Consider the following 20,457-nt stretch of genomic DNA (forward strand, 5'->3'; position numbering starts at 1 on the left):
TGAGAAATATGTATGTGTTGCTTTCATTATTTACGTGTGGTGATTTTCAAAGACAGTCAGCCCTAAGTTATGGGGAACATCAAGATATCATCTGCTTGTTTTATTGTTGCTGAATAATCAAGACTTAAGTGTGATTATGTCTTATTCCTTCATTAGGTACAAAAGTGTATAAAAACAAGACCAGAGCATGAAAATAGTCTTAAGTTGGCCACTAGTGTGTTTATGACTAATTCCATTTCCAACCTTTGTACTATGACTAGCAAGCCGTCACTTTACATCATGTAGCTTCTCTTCATGCTACGATTAGAATATAAAATATTCCATATCTTAGGCATCTGCATAGCTGTCTGTTTCTCACTCTTCTGTGGAACAACATTTAAATAATTATTTACATGCAATGAGGCCATTTGGGGTTCAAGCAGAAAGCTCTTCTTTAAGCAGCATGTAACAACTGAGAGATGAGACTAATGAAGAAAGGTGAACAGCTGTTGCATGTTAAATTAGTCTGTGATTTGAGTTGTCTGTCTTTCCATTATCTCTGTGGTGTCAACAGCCCACTCTCTCCTAATTCTAACTTATCAGGTTTTCACCTCTTGTATTTGGCTAGCACTTTGTTCTTAATTTTCCTGTAAGTTTGTCCTGCTTCTACTTAATTCATTTATTTTACTCCTCCCCCCCACTCTCTCTCCCCCTCCCCCTTTTACCTCTCCCTCCCTCTCTTTTTTGCCTTGCCTTGTTTTTCGAGAAGAAGACACTTGGTATAATTAGCAGAGGAATCACTGTACTTTTATAACTTTTCTTCTGCATTGTCCAACTATCTACTACTATTATTACTACACAGTTAACAAATGTGTTTTTACACCGATTAGTGTTTCGAATTTTCAGATTCCTGATTTCGTGCCTTTTGCACATGAATGATTTGCTAAAAACAGTTTACGCCAATACAGTGAACTCCAGTTCACTTTGCACTGGACCAGATACAAAATCGAAGTGCAAATTATTTTTATAGTATTGTAGTCATGTTAATTTGGAATATTATTTATTTTCAGTAACATTCAAGATTAAATGTAGTGACATAAAGGTGTAAGAAATCATCAAAGGCCTTTGTAGGATTCTATTTAACAGGTTTGATAATCAATTCAACAATATTGTTAGTTCTAATTTTTACATAATGAGTAATTTATTGGCCATGGTTGCATTGAGCCAGAAGGTTATCACATAAGACAGCAGAAAGTAATAGTAAGTGGAATATTCTAGCTCTTTGTTTTTATATCAGCACAATGAAAGGTACTTTTAAGTGCAAAATAAATTGATTGCATTATTTGAACATCTTATTAGTAAAATGTTTTCCAACACATGGCAGGGATGGCACAGCAACCACTAATATATATAAAGAAACAACAATCGGTCTTGATTGCAGGGATATGCAGAGGGATACAGCCCAATATAGACACTCTTTGATAGTATTAATGGAACAAAGTGACTTACCGTTGCAATTCTTGCGTGGGGTGGGGAGGTTGTTGATGTTGTTGTTGTTGTTGTTGTTGTTGTTGTTGTTGTGGTCTTCAGCCCAGAGACTGGTTTGATGCAACTCTCCATGCTACTCTATCCTGTGCAAGCTTCTTTATCTCCCAGTACCTATTCTGAATCTGCTTAGTGTATTCATCTCTTAGTCTCCTTCTATGATTTTTACCCTCCACACTGCACTCCAATACGAAATTGGTGATCCCTTGATGCCTCAGAATATGCCCTACCAACCGATCCCTTCTTCTAGTCAAGTTGTGCCACAAATTTCTCTCCTCTCCAGTTCTATTCAATACCTCCTCATTAGTTATGTTATCTACCCATCTAATCTTCAGCATTCTTCTGTAGCACCACATTTTGAAAGATTCTATTCTTTTCTTGTCCAAACTATTTATCGTCCATGTTTCACTTCCATACATGGGGTCCGTACCAGATCGGGTTGACGGAGGAGATAGAGAAGATCCAAAGAAGAGCGGCGCGTTTCGTCACAGGGTTATTTGGTAACCGTGATAGCGTTACAGAGATGTTAAGCAAACTCAAGTGGCAGACTCTGCAAGAGAGGCGCTCTGCATCGCGGTGTAGCTTGCTCGCCAGGTTTCGAGAGGGTGCGTTTCTGGATGAGGTTACGAATATATTGCTTCCCCCTACTTATACCTCCAGAGGAGATCACGAATGTAAAATTAGAGAGATTAGAGTGCGCACGGAGGCTTTCAGGCAGTCGTTCTTCCCGCGAACCATACGTGACTGGAACAGGAAAGGGAGGTAATGACAGTGGCACGTAAAGTGCCCTCCGCCACACACCGTTGGGTGGCTTGCGGAGTATAAATGTAGATGTAGATGTAGACTCCATACAAATACTTTCAGAAACGACTTCCTAACGCTTAAATCTATACTCAAATTTCTCTTCTTCAGAAACACTTTCCTTGCCATTGTCAGTCTACATTTTATATCCTCTCTACTTTGACCATTATCAGTTATTTTGCTCCCCAAATAGCAAAACTCGTTCACTACTTTAAGCATCTCATTTCCTAATCTAATACCCTCAGCATCACCTGACTTAATTCGACTACATTCCATTATCCTCATTTTGCTTTTGTTGATGTTCATCTTATATCCTCCTTTCAAGACACTGTCCATTCCGTTCAACTGCTCTTCCAGGTCATTTGCTGTCTCTGATAGAATTACAATGTCATCGGCGAACCTCAAAGGTTTTATTTCTCCTCCATGGATTTTAATTCCTACTCTGAATTTTTCTTTTGTTTCCTTTACTGCTTGCTCAATATACAGATTGAATAACATTGGGGATAGGTTGCAACCCTGTCTATTGCCGCTGCTTCCCTTTCGTGCCCCTGGACTGTTAAAACTGCCATCTGGTTTCTGTAAAAATTGTAAATAGCCTTTCGCTCCCTGTATTTTACCCCTGCCACCTTCAGAATTTGAAAGAGAGTATTCCAGTCAACATTGTCAAAAGCTTTCTCTAAGTCTACAAATGCTAGAAATGTAGGTTTGCCTTTTCTTAATATATTTTCTAAGATAAGTCGAAGGGTCAGTATTGCCTCATGTGTTCCAACATTTTTACGGAATCCAAACTGATCTTCCCCGAGGTCAGCTTCTACCAGTTTTTCCATTCGCCTGTAAAGAATTCGTGTTAGTATTTTCCAGCCATGGCTTATTAAACTGATAGTTCGGTAATTTTCACATCTGTCAACACCTGCTTTCTTTGGGATTGGAATTATTATATTCTTCATGAAGTCTGAGAGTATTTCGCCTGTCTCATACATCTTGCTTACCAGATGGTAGAGTTTTATTTGGCCTGGCTCTGCCAAGGCTGTCAGTAGTTCTAATGGAATGTTGTCTACTCCCGGGGCCTTGTTTCGACTTGGATCTTTCAGTGCTCTGTCAAACTCTTCACACAGTATCATATCTCCTATTTCATCTTCATCTACATCCTCTTCCATTTCCATAGTATTGTCCCCAAGAACATCGCCCTTGTATAGACCCTCTATATACTCCTTCTACCTTTCTGCTTTCCCTTCTTTGCTTAGAATTGGGTTTCCATCTGAGCTCTTGATATTCATACAAGTGGATCTCTTTTCTCCAAAGGTCTCTTTAATTTTGCTGTAGGCACCTACTTTATCCTCTGCTACCTTCACTATTTCGTCTCTCAAAGCTACCCATTCTTCTTCTACTGTATTTCTTTCCCCCATTCTTGTCAGTCGTTCCCTAATGCTCTCCCTGAAGCTCTCTACAACCCCTGGTTCTTTCATTTTATCCAGGTTCCATCTCCTCAAATTCCCACCTTTTTGCAGTTCCTTCAGAATTTAACCTACAGTTCATAACCAATAGATCGTGGTCAGAGTCCACATCCGCCCCAGGAAATGTCTTACAATTTAAAACCTGAATGAGATTTTCACTCTGCAGCGGAGTGTGCGCTGATATGAAACTTCCTGGCAGATTAAAACTGTGTGCCCGACCGAGACTCGAACTCGGGACCTTTGCCTTTCGCGGGCAAGTGCTCTACCAACTGAGCCACCGAAGCACGACTCACGCCCGGTACTCACTTGCCCGCGAAAGGCAAAGGTCCCGAGTTCGAGTCTCGGTCGGGCACACAGTTTTAATCTGCCAGGAAGTTTCAATTTAAAACCTGGTTCCTGAATCTCTGTCTTACCATTATATTATCTATGTGATACCTTCTAGTATCTCCAGGCTTCTTCCATGTATACAGCCTTCTTTCATGATTCTTGAACCAAGTGTTAGCTATGATTAAGTTATGCTCTGAGCAAAATTCTTCCCGGCGGCTTCCGCTTTCATTTCTTCCACCCAATCCATATTCACCTACTACGTTTCCTTCTCTCCCTTTTCCTACTATCAAATTCCAGTCACCCATGACTATTAAATTTTCGCCTCCCTTCAATATGTGAATAATTTCTTTTATCTCACCATACATTTCATCAATCTCTTCGTCATCTGCGGAGCTAGTTGGCATATAAATTTGTACTACTGGGTAGGTGTGGGATTCGTATCTATCTTGGCCACAATAATGCGTTCACTATGCTGTTTGTTGTAGCTTACCTGCATCCCTATTTTCCTGTTCATTATGAAACCTACTCCTGCATTACAACTATTTGATTTTGTATTTATAACCCTGTATTCACCTGACCAGAAGTCTTGTTCCTCCTGCCACCGAACTTCACTAATTCCCACTATATCTAACTTTAACCTATCCATTTCCCTTTTTAAATTTCTAACCTACCTGCCCGATTAAGGGATCTGACATTCCATACTCCGATCTGTAGAACGACAGTTTTCTTTCTCCTGATAACAATGTCCTCCTGAGTAGCCCCGCCCGGAGATCCGAATGGGAGACTATTTTACCTCCGAAATATTTTACCCAAAAGGACACCATCATCATTTAACCATACAGTAAAGCTGCATGCCCTCGGGAAAAATTACGGCTGTAGTTTCCCCTTGCTTTTAGCTGTTCGCAGTACCAGCACAGCAAGGCTGTTTAGGTTAGTGTTACAAGGCCAGATCAGTCAATCATCCAGACTGTTGCCCCTGCAACTACTGAAAAGGCTGCTGCCCCTCTTCAGGAACCACATGTTTGTCTGGCCTCTCAACAGATGTCCCTCTGTTGTGGTTGCACCTACGGTACGGCTATCTGTATTGCTGAGGCACGCAAGCCTCCCCACCAATGGCAAGGTCCATGGTTCATGTTTTATGGGTTCAAAATGACCCCCATTAGCTGCTAAACAATGTCGATGCTGCTGAACTGTTGGTCAAACTATGGCTGTCAGTGTTGCTGGTGTGATAGCTGCTTAGGATGCTTCAATGGTTTGTCATAGCTTGTGCTGTGTAGCTGGCTTCTGTTGATAAACTTCATTTTTTCAAGGCCCTCCGTAGGTGGAAATAAAGAGGTGTAAGGTCTGGAGACCATGTTTAGTACTCTTCAACGTATTCATCATCGAGGTAGATTTACATCCAAGTAGGCTCTGACATCTTTGTGGTAGTGAGACAGAGTGCCATCTAGTTGTAGGCGAAATCTTTCATTTATAAACATCTACTCACCATATAGCGGAGATGCTGAGTTGCGATAGGCACAATAAAAAGGTTCACACAATCATAGCTTTCGGCCATTAAGGCCTTTATCAGCAGTACACACACACTCACGCAAGCGCAACTTGCACATATATCTCCAGTCTCAGAGAACTGAAACTAGTGCGTGTGTGTATGTGTGTCTACTACTGACAAAGGTCTTAATGGCCGAACGCTATGACTGTGTGAATCTTTTTAGTGTGCCTATCGCAGCTCAGCATCTCCACTATATGGTGAGTAGCAACTATCCTTCTCTCGTATTGTTACATTCCATCCTGGATTTTCCATTGTTTGATTTTTAAACATCTCTTGGATGTAGATGAAATAGATGTTTGCAGCATATTAAGGTACATGTCATCAGTTATGGTATCTTCAAAGAAGAATGGGCCAATCAAACTGTGCAATGACAGACCACACCACACCTGTCTGTCCACGCGATGGTGAGGATTTTCAGGAGCCCAATACATCCATTTGTGGCATTTTACAGTACCGTTCAGTTTGAATTGTGCCCTCAAATTGTTCATCCTCACGAGACATGCCTTCAAACCACTCCAAGTACTCCATCCTTCAATCTGAGTTGTCCTTGTTCATAGCGTGTAGCGATCTTAGAATGTACACTTTCCATTTTCAACCTTCAGAATTTGTGGTACACTTGATTGGCTTACCCCACTATCACTTGCACCCTGCTTCCAGATTTTTGAGATGGCCTAGTAAAATGTTGCAACATAGCAGCTCTGGGAGCTGGACTTGATAGTTTTGGTCAGCCAGACCTCTGCTTATGCGCATCCTGAACAGTACCATCAGCTTCAAATTTATCCCAAATACATTAAATTGTTGTTCATGTTGGTGGCCAAATGCCTTACACATTATGCCATTTCTGTTGCATTTACATCATGTTTTCATACTTCCAGTACCACTTCAACATGTTGCTCAAATGACAGTCTTGCTTCATTCATTGCTGCACTGTCATATGCTGTAAAATGCATGCCAAGGTCTGTTGAGAACACAATGGCCAGCGCTACTCCACAAAATTGTAACAATACATCATGTCTACATTTTTCTGGATCCATCTGTATTTATTATTTATTTGCCAGTGACCTGTTTCGCCTGATTCAGGCATCTTCATAGTGCCAGAATATTAAATGGTGTTAGGTACATGGGATATCGAGCATACAGAATATCCCAGCAAATGATTGCACTCATCAAATACTTGGAGACATTGTGCAGTGTTCTTACAGAGACATGCTCATATCCAGGCTATGCACACGATCACTGTGTGTGTAGCCTCCGACATATTTGCATGTTGACAGACCTACATGTACCTGGTACTCTTTTTGATACATTGGACTGCATTGTGTGCCTTAGAGAGAACGCCTCACAATGTTTCGAAATATTTGACAAGGTCAGTTATATGCTGGGATGTACTGTATGCTCAGTATCCCTTGTACCTAATACCATCTAATATTCAGACACTCTGAAGATGACTGAATCAGGCAATAAATAAATAATAAATACCTCCCTGCAACCAAGACTGACTGTATTTTGGTCATATTAGTACGTTGTTTACATTACAGGTCTTTTGTGCATATATCTGAAATTTTGTGTGTGTGTGTGTGTGTGTGTGTGTGTGTGTGTGTGTGTGTGTGTGAGCTTCTTGTATATTTCTTTTTGCTTTCCTTACAGTATAACCCATTCAAAGTAAGAATTCTAAAAGAGAAGGTCCAGACACCAACTACTACAGTATATCGCTGTGGGCCTCTCATTGATCTATGTCGTGGACCACATGTGAGGCATACTGGCAAAGTGAAAGCTTTCAAGGTCACTAAGGTGAGTACTGTTGAACTACATTATTTTAATATCTCCATAATCTCTCACTTTGGTGCCATTCTCTTTGTTTTAATTCTATAACGACACCAAAGCATTTGAAATGAGACTCTTATTCGTAATTAATGATGAAAGTTGTAGCATTTGAAATTAACAATAAACAGCAGTGTGTGAATGTGTAAACTCTCCTAATAGCCCAGTCAACGAAGACCAAAACAGGTAGATTAGGAGAAAAGATCATGTAGTTGCAAATTTTTGCATAGTGCTAGAAGGGAGTGTCCTGAAGATCATATTATAAATCCTTACTGGTGGGGTGTGATTGTTGGGGGAGGCATTTAAAGGACTTTTTTTTAAGTTTTTCTCGAATAACTCAAAAACTTTCGCTTCTAGACTGTTTATCAGTAGAAAATTAAACGACATTAAATTTCCCACAAAAACAGTTTCTGTGTTCAAGGGAATGGAAAAATCTCAGACAAATAAAAATGTTGTTTTAATGGTATAAAATTAATGTTTATCTTTAAATAAAGTGGATTAACAACAAATAGTAAATGTGTGTACCATGTCTAAGTGCAGTAGAGCCATATTAAGAGATAAATTGTGTTCCAGGTATATAACAAGGCGAAGGGGGCCATCTGTGGGGTAAAAGTGTGAGGGAAGCTAAGTTACCAGACTGTGTCATGCCCTTCTCTCTTTGGTAGGTCAGCAAATTGAAGGAGGAGCAGGTGATACCCCACTGAGTCATAAGAAGCAACTACGGGGTGTCTCACAAAGTTATGCTGACCCTGCAGAGTGCGCCTTACGGATCACCAGCAACTCAGTGCACTGACATGCCTGGGGATGTTTACTTTCCACAAAATGTGTTAACACTACATGGAGGAGAAATGTGAGTTACTAGTAACACAAATACAAGAAATGCTATGGACAGAATCTATATAAATGTCTACACACTGTATTACACTGCTATAGGGGAAGTTGATTCTTAGTCAGCCTATATGGCAGCTGTAGTGTTCTTTCAGGAAAAGTACACTTCCTCCATTGTGAGCTTTCAATTTACACACAGACTACAGCTCCCCAGTATTTCATGTCCGGGTCTGTTATGTGAATGGATAAAACAACATTACTGAGTTCGTGTTCATACAGTGAAGTGAGTTCTCATTTGCAGGTGTTAAGTGAACTCTTAGGTAGAAAAGCTTAACCACTGAGCTGTCAACTGTCTACCACACTGAAGAGCCTACCCAAGTGTAACTTGCTGTCAATATGTTCTCGACAATGTCCGTTTCATTGTCACCACAACCTCTGTCTGGTATACTTTTCACAACATGAGGAGTGTCCAGTTCATCACCCCAGCCTCAGTTCTCCCAACATCTGAAGAGGCCCAGACACTTAAATTGCTTCCCGATACAACAGAAGAAGATCACCTAGGTATTACAGAACTTCATATATTTCAAAATAAGTCAAGCAATGCATCACAGCAGATTACTGTCCTAGAGCTGAAAATGATCAGTCCCATTCCATCAGACATAGTCAAACCTATCTTGACTGCACGTGGTGCAACCAGCTCTAAAAGTGCCAGCAATTCTCTGACGAAAAAGATTTATGCAGCCTACCAGTAACACAGTTAATTGCAAACGAAATGGTCATTCATTAATACACCCCAGAGTGACTAAAACATAATTGCATGGCTTTGCAATATGCTGTTAACGATAGAAAGCAGCAAGGTGTCACATATATCAATCCAATCCCTTTCCCACCAGCACAACATAGATCGCTGGCATCATCACATTTACAAATTAAACATTCTAAGCCATTATTTAGAGGAATGTATTTTACATAAAAACTCACTTAACATGTGCAGAAAGTACTCAGTTAATAAACTGAAAATAGGTACACTACCTAAACATGCACTAAGTGAAGTTATTTTGTCTCTTTTGCAGAAGAGAACTGGACTGGACATTCTGGGAAGGTATAATCTGTCAGTAAACTGAAAACAGAGCAGTGCTCATGGTGGAGCAAGTTGCCTTTCCCAGAAGAATATTGCAGCTGCCACATAGGATGACTAAGGATCAGTCTCCCCTGTAGCAATGTAGAACAATGTGCGGAGATTTAAGCATGTTCTGTCCATAAGCATATTGTGTGTTAGTATTATTAGTAACTCATATTTGCATTCCATATAGTGTTAACATATTGTGTGGGAAAAAACATCCCCTGAACGTGTCTGCACACTGTGTTGCCAGTGCTTCATGGGGCACTGTGGGGGTCAGTATAACTTTGTGAAACACCTTGTAGTTGCTCCTTGAGATGAAGTGGGGTAGGTAGAGCGGGGAATCACCTACTCCATCTTCAATATGCAAACCTACCAAGGAGGGAAGTGCATGAACTCCATGCAACCACCTATATTCTCATGTGCTTCTAACCTCCTCCTCCTCCTCCTCCTCCTCCTCCTCCCCCCCCCCCCCTTTCCAATTCTGTTACATATGTGGAGCACTATTTATCCTTTAATATGGCTCTACTGCACTTAGACGTAGTACACACATGTAATATTTGTCGTTAACCCACTGCATGTAAAGATAAACATCAATTTTATACCATTATAGCAGTATTTTTAATGATCTATGATGTTTTTACGTCCCTCACAATGCGGAAACTATTTGTTCTTGAGAAAAAATGAACAGGGCCTTTTTTGTAGGAAATTTAATGTAGTTTGATTTTCTACTGGGAAACACTTCCACTAGCAGCTATAGTTTTTGAGTTATTTGAGGAAGACGTAAAAAAGTTACCTTAAAACGTCCCTCCTCCACACCACTCCACCGGTCAGGATTTTTACTACTTTGTTCATTAACCATTCTACCATTATGAAAAAATTGGCAACTACACGAAGTTTTGCCCTAATCTTCCTTTGTTGACTGGACTATAACATAGTACATCTACATCTACACCTACTCTGCACAATTATTCTAAAATTCACAGTTAAGTGCCTGACAGGGGGTTCATCGAACTACCTTCAAGCTACTTCTCTACAGTCCCACGCTCAAAAAACGCGCAGGAAAAATGGACACTCCAGTCTCTCTGTGTGAGCTCCAGTTTCTCTTATTTTATTATGATCATCATTCCGCCCAATGTTGGTGGGTGCTAACAAAATATTTTCACACTCTGAGGAGAAAGTTGGTGATCAAAATTTCATGTGCAGATCCTGCCACAATGAAAAATGCCTTTGTTTTAATGATTGTGACCCCAATTCGTGTATCATATCTGTGGAACTCTCTCCCCTATTTTGTGATAGCACAAAACAAACTACCCTTCTTTGAACTTTTTCGATGTCCTCCATTGATCCTATCTGATGCAGATTGCACACCACCTCCAGAAGAGGGTGGACAAGCATGGTGTACCGCTGTTGCATTTTCTAAGTGTTCTGCCAATAAATAAGTATTTATTTTCTTTTAGCCACAACATTGCCTATGTGTTCATTCCAGTTGATGGTATTTGTAATTATAGAGTCTAGTATTTAGTTGAATTTACAGTCTTTAGATTTGTGTGATTTATCATGTAACGTAAATTTAGCAGATTCCTTTTAGTACTCGTGTGTATGACTTCATACCCTTCATTATTTAGAGTCAGTTGCCACTTTTTGCACCATACGGGTATCTTGTTTAAATTGTTTTGCAATTTGTTTTGATCATCTGAGATTTATAGACAGTAAATGGCAGCATTGTCCACAAACAATCTTAAGAAGGCTACTTAGGTTGTCTCCTAAATCGCTTATGGAGATCAGGAACAGCAAAGTGCCTATAACACTTCCTTGGAGAATGCCGGATATTACTTCTATTTTACTCAGTGACTTTCCTTCATATACTATGAACTGTGACCTCTCTAACAGGAAGTCATGAATCCAGTTTCCCAAATGAAGTAATACTCCATAAGCAAACAATTTGATTGGAAGTCTCTTGTGAGGAACAGTGTCAAAATCCTCCTGGGAATCAAAAAATATGGAATCAATTTGACATCTCCTGTCTGCAGCACTCATTACTTTGTGAGAATAAAGAGTTAGTGTAGTAGCCACCAGAAAGATCGCGGGAGGCGCACATTGGCATGGCGCGTCACGGGCGGTAGTTGCCGCAAGTAGAGTCCCGTCCACCAGAGGGCACGCGAGAATTTGGACGCGACCTCTGCCGGCGTAACAACAAGAACAACAACAACAACTCCAACAGCACGGGCCGTGCCCAGTCAGTCAACATCGGGCATGCCTAGGACACAGTCCCGGTCTACGCTAAGTGAAGTGCGACGTAAACGTGAACAGTGTTACTACACAATTGGCGACGAGTAGGGTCGTTCTTTCGCGTGTTGCGTCGTTGTTCCGGTTTCGCAGTTTCTCCACGGCATGGAGGAGTTGGTGCGAGTTTTGGTTGCGCAGCAGACGGAACTCATGGCCACCATGAAACAAGTGCTTCCAGCGTTGCTCTCCACGCCGTCGGCTCCGGCGCAGTTCCCTCCTCCCTTTCCCCCATATGATGAGACGGCGGAGGATTGGGACGCCTATGAACATCGCCTTCGGCAGCATTTCCAGGCGTTTCATGTTGCTCTCTTCTTGTCTTGGATATCTCCCTCGCTGTATCAAGTTTTGCGGCAGCTAGCGCCGTTGCAGGAACCCTCGTCCTTGTCTTTTGACGCATTGTGTTCGTTGCTGTCTTCATATTATCGCCGCCGCACGCATGTTGTGGCGGCTAGGGTCGAGTTCTATCAATGCAAGAAACAGCCCCATCAGTCTTACCGGGCGTGGGCCGCTACCCTGCACGGTCTTAGTCGCAAGTGTCATTTTGTCACGGAGCAGTCGCGAGAGTCGTATGCCCACGTTATGGTACGCGACGTCATTGTTCATTCGGCCCCTGATAGGGAGGTCCAGCAACGGGCCCTGCAGTTAGAAGACCCTTCCCTCGAGGAAGTTCTGTCCATTGCTCAATCGTATGAAGTCTCTCACGCGGCAGGTCAACAGCTGGAAGCGTGGTGCGACGTCGCGGAGGTTCAGGGTGGCGCGGCCGCGTCCACTGTGTCCGGGGTGGACGACGTGCGAGCGGTACAATCCGGCCGTTACGGCCGCTCCCGCACGGCGCGTAAACAGAATTCCGGCTGCCGGCCCCTGTTGCCGTCCTGTGCGTCGTGCTATATTCATCACGATCGGTCAGAGTGCCCCAGCGTTGGGCCGTTCGTCGCAAATGTAATAAAAAAGGTCACATTGCTAAAGTTTGCCGCTCAGCCTCAAAAGCATCGAAGGAAGCCAGTACAGAGGACATGGACGTTGACATTCAGGAAGTTTCATCGGGCCAGGCTCCCGACGCATCGGCCCACAAACTCTTTATCGAGGTGTCGGTTCGGTCGCGCCGGTTACAGCTGCAAGTCGACACGGGCGCGGCAGTTTTGTTGTTGAATGCACAAACTTATTCCGACCTTGGATCGCCCCCGTTGGCGCCAGCTTACCGGTGTCTACACGGTTATGGTAAACAGTTCATTCCCCTACTGGGTCAATTCACTGCCGACGTGACTTACAAATCAGTCACTCGGCCTATTACTTTTATGGTTGTCAGTGATGCGAGCTCCGCTAACCTTTTTGGCCTGGATGCCTTTCAAGCTTTCGGTTTTTCTATTGCTGACACCATACAGTTGGTCTCCGAAGACGTTCCCTATCACTCATTGGAATCTTTGATCTCAGACTTTCCAGATATTTTTGAGGAGGGCCTGGGGCGTGTTTCCGATTTTGAAGCTCACTTAACATTGAAGGCGTCGGCTCGCCCGCGTTTTCTACGCGCGAGACAGATCCCCTTGGCTCTCCGCCCTCAGGTAAAGGAAGAGCTAGACCGGCTGACGGCCCTAGGGGTTGTTCTTCCCGTTTCTTCCAGTGAGTGGGCTTCGCCCCTCGTTATTGTCAAGAAGCCCTCAGGCAACTTACGTCTTTGTGGCGATTTCAAGGCCACCACTAATTCCCAATTGGTGGTGGACATCTATCCTTTGCCACGTGCTGATGAATTGTTCTCCGCCGTGGCGGGTGGCCAATATTTTTCGAAAATCGATCTGTCAGAGGCTTATCATCAGATACCTCTTGATGAGGACTCCAAACGGCTGGCGGTCGTCAACATCCCGTTTAGCCTTTACCAATACCAGCGGTTGGCTTTTGGAATATCCAGTGCCCCGGCGATATTCCAGCGTTATCTTGAGCATGTCACGTCGACAATCCCTCATTGTATTAATTACCTGGATGACATAATTGTCACAGGCCGCAGCACGAAGGAACACTTGCACAACCTTCGCACCCTCTTTCTCAAATTCAGGTCTGTGGGCTTGCGTTGCAACCTGCATAAGTCAACCTTCTTCCAACCGTCCATTGAGTATGTGGGCTACACCATATCTCGGCATGGCATCCAGCCACTAGGAAGTTTGGTCCAAGGTATCGTCAACCTTCCTCGGCCCACTTCGCTGAAAGAGTTACAAGCTTTTTTAGGCAAGATAGCCTATTACCACCGGTTCATTCCCAGGGCTTCCACTATAGCCCACCCCCTGTACTGCCTTCTGCACAAGGGTGTTCCTTTTGATTGGTCGCCTGCATGCGAGCGAGCGTTCGCCTCGTTGAAGGGCCTCCTCACTTCAGCCCCTTGTTTGGCTACTTTTGATCCCCGTAAGCCGTTGGTCCTGGCTACAGATGCTTCGCAGTATGGGGTGTGGGCGGTCCTGGCCCATCGCAATGCAGATGGTTCCGAGCAACCACTGGCGTTTGCGTCTAAAACGCTTAGTCCCGCGCAGGTCCATTACTCCCAGGTGGAAACAGAGGCGTTGACCATTGTCTACGCTGTTACCAAGTTTCACCCTTTCTTGTACGGCACGAAGTTTCAGTTAATCACTGACCATAAGCCGCTAATATCGTTATTTGGCCCCGCCTCTCAGATTCCGGATAGGGCGGCCCACAGACTACAGTGCTGGGCCTTGTTCCTCTCTAAGTACCATTATGACATTCATTTTCGCCCTACAGGTCAGCATGCCAACGCCGACGCTCTTTCCCGTCTTCCGGTGGGCCCGGATCCTACGTTCGATCGAGAGGAGATTATGTGTTTTCATTTGCATGTGGCATCCCGCCAAGCAGTTGATGGCTTTCCGATCACTAGTTCTCGAGTCGCCAGGGAAACTGCGGCTGACCCGGTTCTCCAGCAAGTAGTTCGCCTCATTCAGCAGGGGTGGTCCTCCCGCCCTCCGGGCCGGGCCTCGGACCCTCTTCGTAATTATTTTCTTCTACGAGACCGCCTCTCGGTCTTGGAAGGAGTTCTCCTTCTGGCTACCGATGATACAGCTCCTCGCGTGGTTGTTCCTGCAGGTTTACGAAGGGAGGTCCTCACGTTATTACATGCAGGGCACTGGGGTGTTTCCCGTACTAAAACCTTGGCTCGCAGACATGTGTACTGGCCCGGTATTGACAGAGAAATTGAGCACTTGGTGGCCGCCTGTTCCCAGTGTGCGAGCCAACAAGCATCTCCCACGGCAGCGTTCTCTTCATGGCCGCCGGCAACCCAAGCATGGGAACGTGTTCACATCGATTTTGCGGGCCCGTTTCTCAATGGCTTTTGGCTCATTGTCATTGATGCTTATTCCCGATTCCCATATGTGGTTCGCTGCTCCTCAACCACTTCCGAAGTTGCAATCCAGGCACTAGCAAAAATCTTTTCTGTGGAAGGTCTGCCAATCACCCTGGTCTCAGACAATGGACCGCAGTTTATTTCGCAGACCTTCCATGATTTTTGTAGGCGCTTCGGTATTCGGCACGTTTGCTCCCCCCCTTCCATCCACAATCGAATGGGGAAGCCGAGCGCATGGTGCGCACATTTAAGACGCAGATGAAAAAGTATGTGCACGAATTTCCTGTAGAGGAAGCCTTGACGTTTTTCTTGACGGCCTACCGGACCACACCAATGGGCGACCGCAGCCCCGCAGAGCTCCTCCATGGGCGTCAACCTAGGACTCTGCTGCACCTCCTCCGGCCTGGTCCTCGCCAGTCTTCACAAAATGAAGTACCTGGCTTTCCACTGGGTATGTCGGTCTGGGCCCGTGGGTTTGGTCGCAATCCACGTTGGATACCGGCGGTGGTCCTGCGCCGAAATGGCCGCCGGCTCTATACCTTGCAGGCGGGGGATCGGGTGGTACGTCGTCACAAAAATCAGCTACGTCCACGTTCGGGCACCCACCCTCCGACCTCTCGGACACCGGCTTCCCCATTGCCGGCACCTGTATTGGTTTCACAGGGGACGTTACCTCCTCTCCCCACTGTGACTCTGCCGCACTGCGATGGTTCTCAGCCTTGGCAGCCTCCAGTAGCTCCAGCACCGGCATCGCCATCATTCGAGATGCCCCAGCGAGAGCCGGCCCCCCTGGCAGGTTCGGTTTCTCAGGGGGCTAGTTCACCTGTGGTTGTCCCTTCCCCTTCGTCCCCACCACTGGGTCTTGCCCCTCCCGAGGTGGAACGGGATCCGGAGTTCGACAGCTTGTCACCCGTTCTGTCCCGAGCTCCGGTTGTGGGACGACGGGGGCCTCCTCGTGTGGGTCACTTCCAGCCGTATTCGAAGGTTCCAGCTCGAGGGTTGGCAGATCCCCTCGACTCCGGCCATCCCATGGATGTGGAGGTCATCGCTCATGCCCGACACTCCACCTTCCGACGCAGTGGATCACAGTGGCTTCACCCCCCGAAGGAGGAGGAGTGTAGTAGCCACCAGAAAGATCGCGGGAGGCGCACATTGGCACGGCGCGTCACGGGCGGTAGTTGCCGCAAGTAGAGTCCCGTCCACCAGAGGGCACGCGAGAATTCAGACGCGACCTCTGCCGGCGTAACAACAAGAACAACAACAACAACTCCAGCAGCACGGGCCGTGCCCAGTCAGTCAACATCGGGCATGCCTAGGACATAGTCCCGGTCTACGCTAAGTGAAGTGCGACGTAAACGTGAACAGTGTTACTACAGTTAGTTGTGTTTCACAAGAATGATTTTTCTGAATTCATATTGGCTGTTTGTTTATATATCATTTTCTTCGAGATAATTCATAATGTTCAAACATAGTATATATTCCAAAATCTTACTGCAAATCGACTTTAGAGATATGAGTTTGTAATTCAGCATATTACTGTCCTAAACTTGAAAATGATCAGTCCCATTTCCTTTCTTGAGTATTGGTGTTACTTGTGCAACTTTCCAGTCTTAAGGCACTGATCTTTCGACGAGCAAGTGGTTGTATATGATTGCTAAATATGGAGCTATTGTATCAGCATACTTTGTAAGGAACCGGACTGATATACAATATAGACTGAAGGCTTTGCCTTTATTAAGTGATTTATGCCTTTATTAAGTGATGTTGTTGGGTTTGTCACCAGTTTGTAAAATCATACTGAAATAACATTTCTTTTGTACACTTGGCCATGATCTCAGACGAGACATTGTTCCTGAGCCTTGCTGAACTAATGTAAAACTAAAGATAGCGCCAATATATATATATATATATATATATATATATATATATATATATATATATATATATATATATATATATATAGGCTGAAAAAAATTATGAATAGATCAGAAGTCTTCATCGCTGTTCTTACGTGCCCATTTACACATTCCCTTTTAATGAACAACATGAGTGCGCTGAGCTGCTCAGAATGCCTAAACTCGTTATCCCGACACTGCAGCTGTGTTTTCCTCTGAGCCAAAGGCAAATCTATATCTGCACATGAAAGTGCATCCAGTTATACATGAATGCTGCCAATAGAAGCCTGAACCGTTCACTCATGGGTATGCTTTCAGGTGGGGAAGACATCTGCAGCTGTGCACTTCACAGCTCCTGCATTGCACTGACAATGTGATATCAAGAAGAATGGGGCAACTCAGTGCAAAGAACACAATAGTTTGTTGACATCAGAAATAAAGATTACCACAACAGCAACAAACATAATACAGTATTAAATCAAATGTGCTGTATGTTAAAAGAATGTAGGCTGCAGAAAAGAGTGAAAGAAAATAAAAACTCTCTATTCACAGTACTGCCAAAAAAAGTGTCATTGAGACCTCAAGAAGAAGGGGTGCTGACAGTGAGGATGTTTACATACCAACAGTAAAGTTCTTTTGACAGGTTTCAATTCACCAGCGGCATTGAATCTTACAGTAGCCGATAACTTCTCAAGATAAGTAATCACTTTTCTGATCGAAAAGTCCTGCCACATTAATTCCTGTTGCACTAGGTCTAGTGGGAATCAGTAATTAACCTCACGCAGCATCAGTGAGTTTCAAAAAGAGTAATTGTCCTTCAGAAGTAGTTCTTTCCAAAGAACTGTCAAGCTTCCTCTCTCCACTCATCTTCTCATCCATTTTTTCATCTATAATGACTTTTTTCCTCTTTTCATGTTACTCACTGCCACAGTATATAATGTAGCAGAGAAAACAATTGCTTATTTGCTTTTAGCACTGGACGCCATGACCATACCATAGAGTCGACTGACATGCACTTTGTGGCCCATCTAACCACGTGTGACTTTTCCCTTTTGCTTTAGCAAACACTTTGTTTTGCACTTTGAGGAATGTGTAAATGGACTGTAAGCAGTGTGTATATACACCACCACCAGTGGTGGTCAGTACTTTTGAGGGCAGTCAGGAGAGGAGTCACTAAGATTTTTCCAGCAGACTGGTTCAACTACAGTGATATTTGTATGTGACAAGCATCAGCTCTTAAAAATACAGTAAAATGCCTTTTTTAATGAATCTCTAGGGACCTGAATATTTTTCCTTAAGCAGGGGTTTTCCTCAAATGGGGATTTTCCCAGACTATATGGAAAGATTGATCCAGAATCAAAATTCAAGCCTGTTTAGGTGATATGCATCCTTTTGATTTAGAAAATATGAAAAGAGACTTATTTGTTTTGTCCTCCCAGCGTATTGTCATGAAAGAGGTTGTTGGTATAGCTGGTTAATTTAAGTTAGAAGTAATTCATCTACATTAAAAGAGGAAAAGAAATACCTGACAGTAACAATGCCTTGCATAGCAGCAGCAAAACTTAGTGAAACGGCTTCCTTTGCACCACTACAGCCACACTACCACCGCCAGTGTTCCTTCACAATAGTTTCACACATTTCACGTGCATCAGTCGCAGATATGGAACTCATCACAATAACTCCATCCTTCTTCTGGAATGCTTTTGTCTTCAGCAGCAACTGATGTATCACAGCCAGCCTTTGTGTAACAGTTTAACACAATCTGCTGTGTTCCACTATTCCAGGCAGCAGCAAACATATGCATAGCCTGTAGAATGCCGAGTCTTATCACTCCCTTCCTCTCAAGGAATGAAATAAGAGTTCTGTACGACAGCTACTTTTTATTTGGTTGTAATCCTCTGCTTACAAGAAAATATGTATAGCATTGCCTACCAGTTGTTTAAATTGACATAGATTGACACTATTTTGACTACTTATGATGTGAACAACTTTTGAGATACAAATACCTTAAAATAATTTTTGGATTCCGTAGAAATGTCAGAACACGTGAGGCAATAATGACCCTACGGCTTATCTTAGAAGCTAAATTAAGAAAAGGCAAACCTACATTTCTAGCATTTGTAGACTTAAAGAAAGCTTTTGACAATGTTGACTGGAATACTCTCTTTCAAATTCTGAAGGTGGCAGGGGTAAAATACAGGGCGCGGAAGGCTATTTACAATTTTTACAGAAACCAAATGGCAGTTATAAGAGTCTAGGGACACAAAAGGGAAGCAGTGGTTGAGAAGGGAGTGAGACAGGTTTGTAGCCTTTCCCCAATGTTATTCAATCTGAATATTGAGCAAACAGTGAAGGAAAAAAAAGAAAAATTCGGAGTTGGAATTAAAATCCATGGAGGAGAAATAAAAACTTTGAGGTTCGCCGATGACATTGTAATTCTGTCAGAGACAGCATAGGACCTGGAAGAGCAGCTGAACGGAATGGACAGTGTCTTGAAAGGAGGATATAATATGAACATCAACAAAAGCAAAACGAGGATAATGGAATGTAGTCGAGTTAACTCGGGTGATGCTGAGGGAATTAGATTAGGAAATGAGACACTTAAAGGAGTAAAGGAGTTTTGGTATTTGGGGAGCAAAATAACTGATGATGGTTGAAGTAGGGAGGATATAAAATGCAGACTGGAAATGGCAAGGAAAGCGTTTCTGAAGAAGAGAAATTTGTTAACTTCGAGTATAGATTTCAGTGTTAGGAAGTCATTTCTGAAAGTATTTGTATGGAGTGTAGCCATGTATGGAAGTGAAACATGGACGATAAATAGTTTGGACAAGAAAAGAATAGAATCTTTCAAAATGTGGTGCTACAGAAGAATGCTTAAGATTAGATGGGTAAATCACGTAACTAATGAGGAGGTAGTGAATAGAATTGAGGAGAAGTGGTGTTTGTGGCACAACTTGAATAGAAGGAGGGATCGGTTGGTAGGGCATGTGCGGAGGCATTAAGGGATCACCAATTTAATATTGGAGGGCAGCGTGGAGGGTAAAAATCGTAGAGGGAGACCAAGAGATGAATACACTAAGCAGATTCAGAAGGATGTAGGCTGCAGTACGTACTGGGAGATGAAGCAGCCTGCACAGGATAGAGTAGCATGGAGAGCTGCATCAAACCAGTCTCAGGACTGAAGACCACAACAACAATAACAACAAAATGATTTTATTTATTTATGTTTACATTTTAAAGAACACTATTTTTATACTTTTAGTAGCTTTTATTCTTATTGCAAATTTGTGCAAAGTGTACAGACAACAACAGAATGTCCCGAGCACACAAGTTTTGTGCACTTATAACATGTAATTGACTTTTTTGATCTTTCTTCTCTACACAATATGCACATCATCATCTTTTCTTAGCTGCTGGTGTCGCTGCCCTTTCTGGATGTGGTGCTACTAATGAATTCATTGACATCTCTATCTGTGCTAGGTGATTCCCAAATTGATAATGAATGTCCG

At 43.4% G+C, this 20,457-nt stretch overlaps 1 protein-coding gene across 5 annotated transcripts in view; it reads left to right on the forward strand.

Annotated features, from left to right (window-relative positions):
* LOC126259333 (threonine--tRNA ligase 1, cytoplasmic) overlaps nucleotides 1-20,457 on the forward strand; it is a 177,152-nt gene that overhangs the window by 94,577 nt on the left and 62,118 nt on the right. For all 5 annotated transcript variants that reach the window (XM_049956036.1, XM_049956032.1, XM_049956035.1 and 2 more), the window contains one exon: nucleotides 7,303-7,446. In XM_049956036.1, coding sequence (XP_049811993.1) covers nucleotides 7,303-7,446 — 144 coding nt within the window. The remainder of the gene's footprint in view (nucleotides 1-7,302; nucleotides 7,447-20,457) is intronic.

The sequence above is a fragment of the Schistocerca nitens genome, chromosome 5 (genome assembly GCF_023898315.1).
Source record: "Schistocerca nitens isolate TAMUIC-IGC-003100 chromosome 5, iqSchNite1.1, whole genome shotgun sequence".
NCBI lineage: Eukaryota > Metazoa > Arthropoda > Insecta > Orthoptera > Acrididae > Schistocerca > Schistocerca nitens.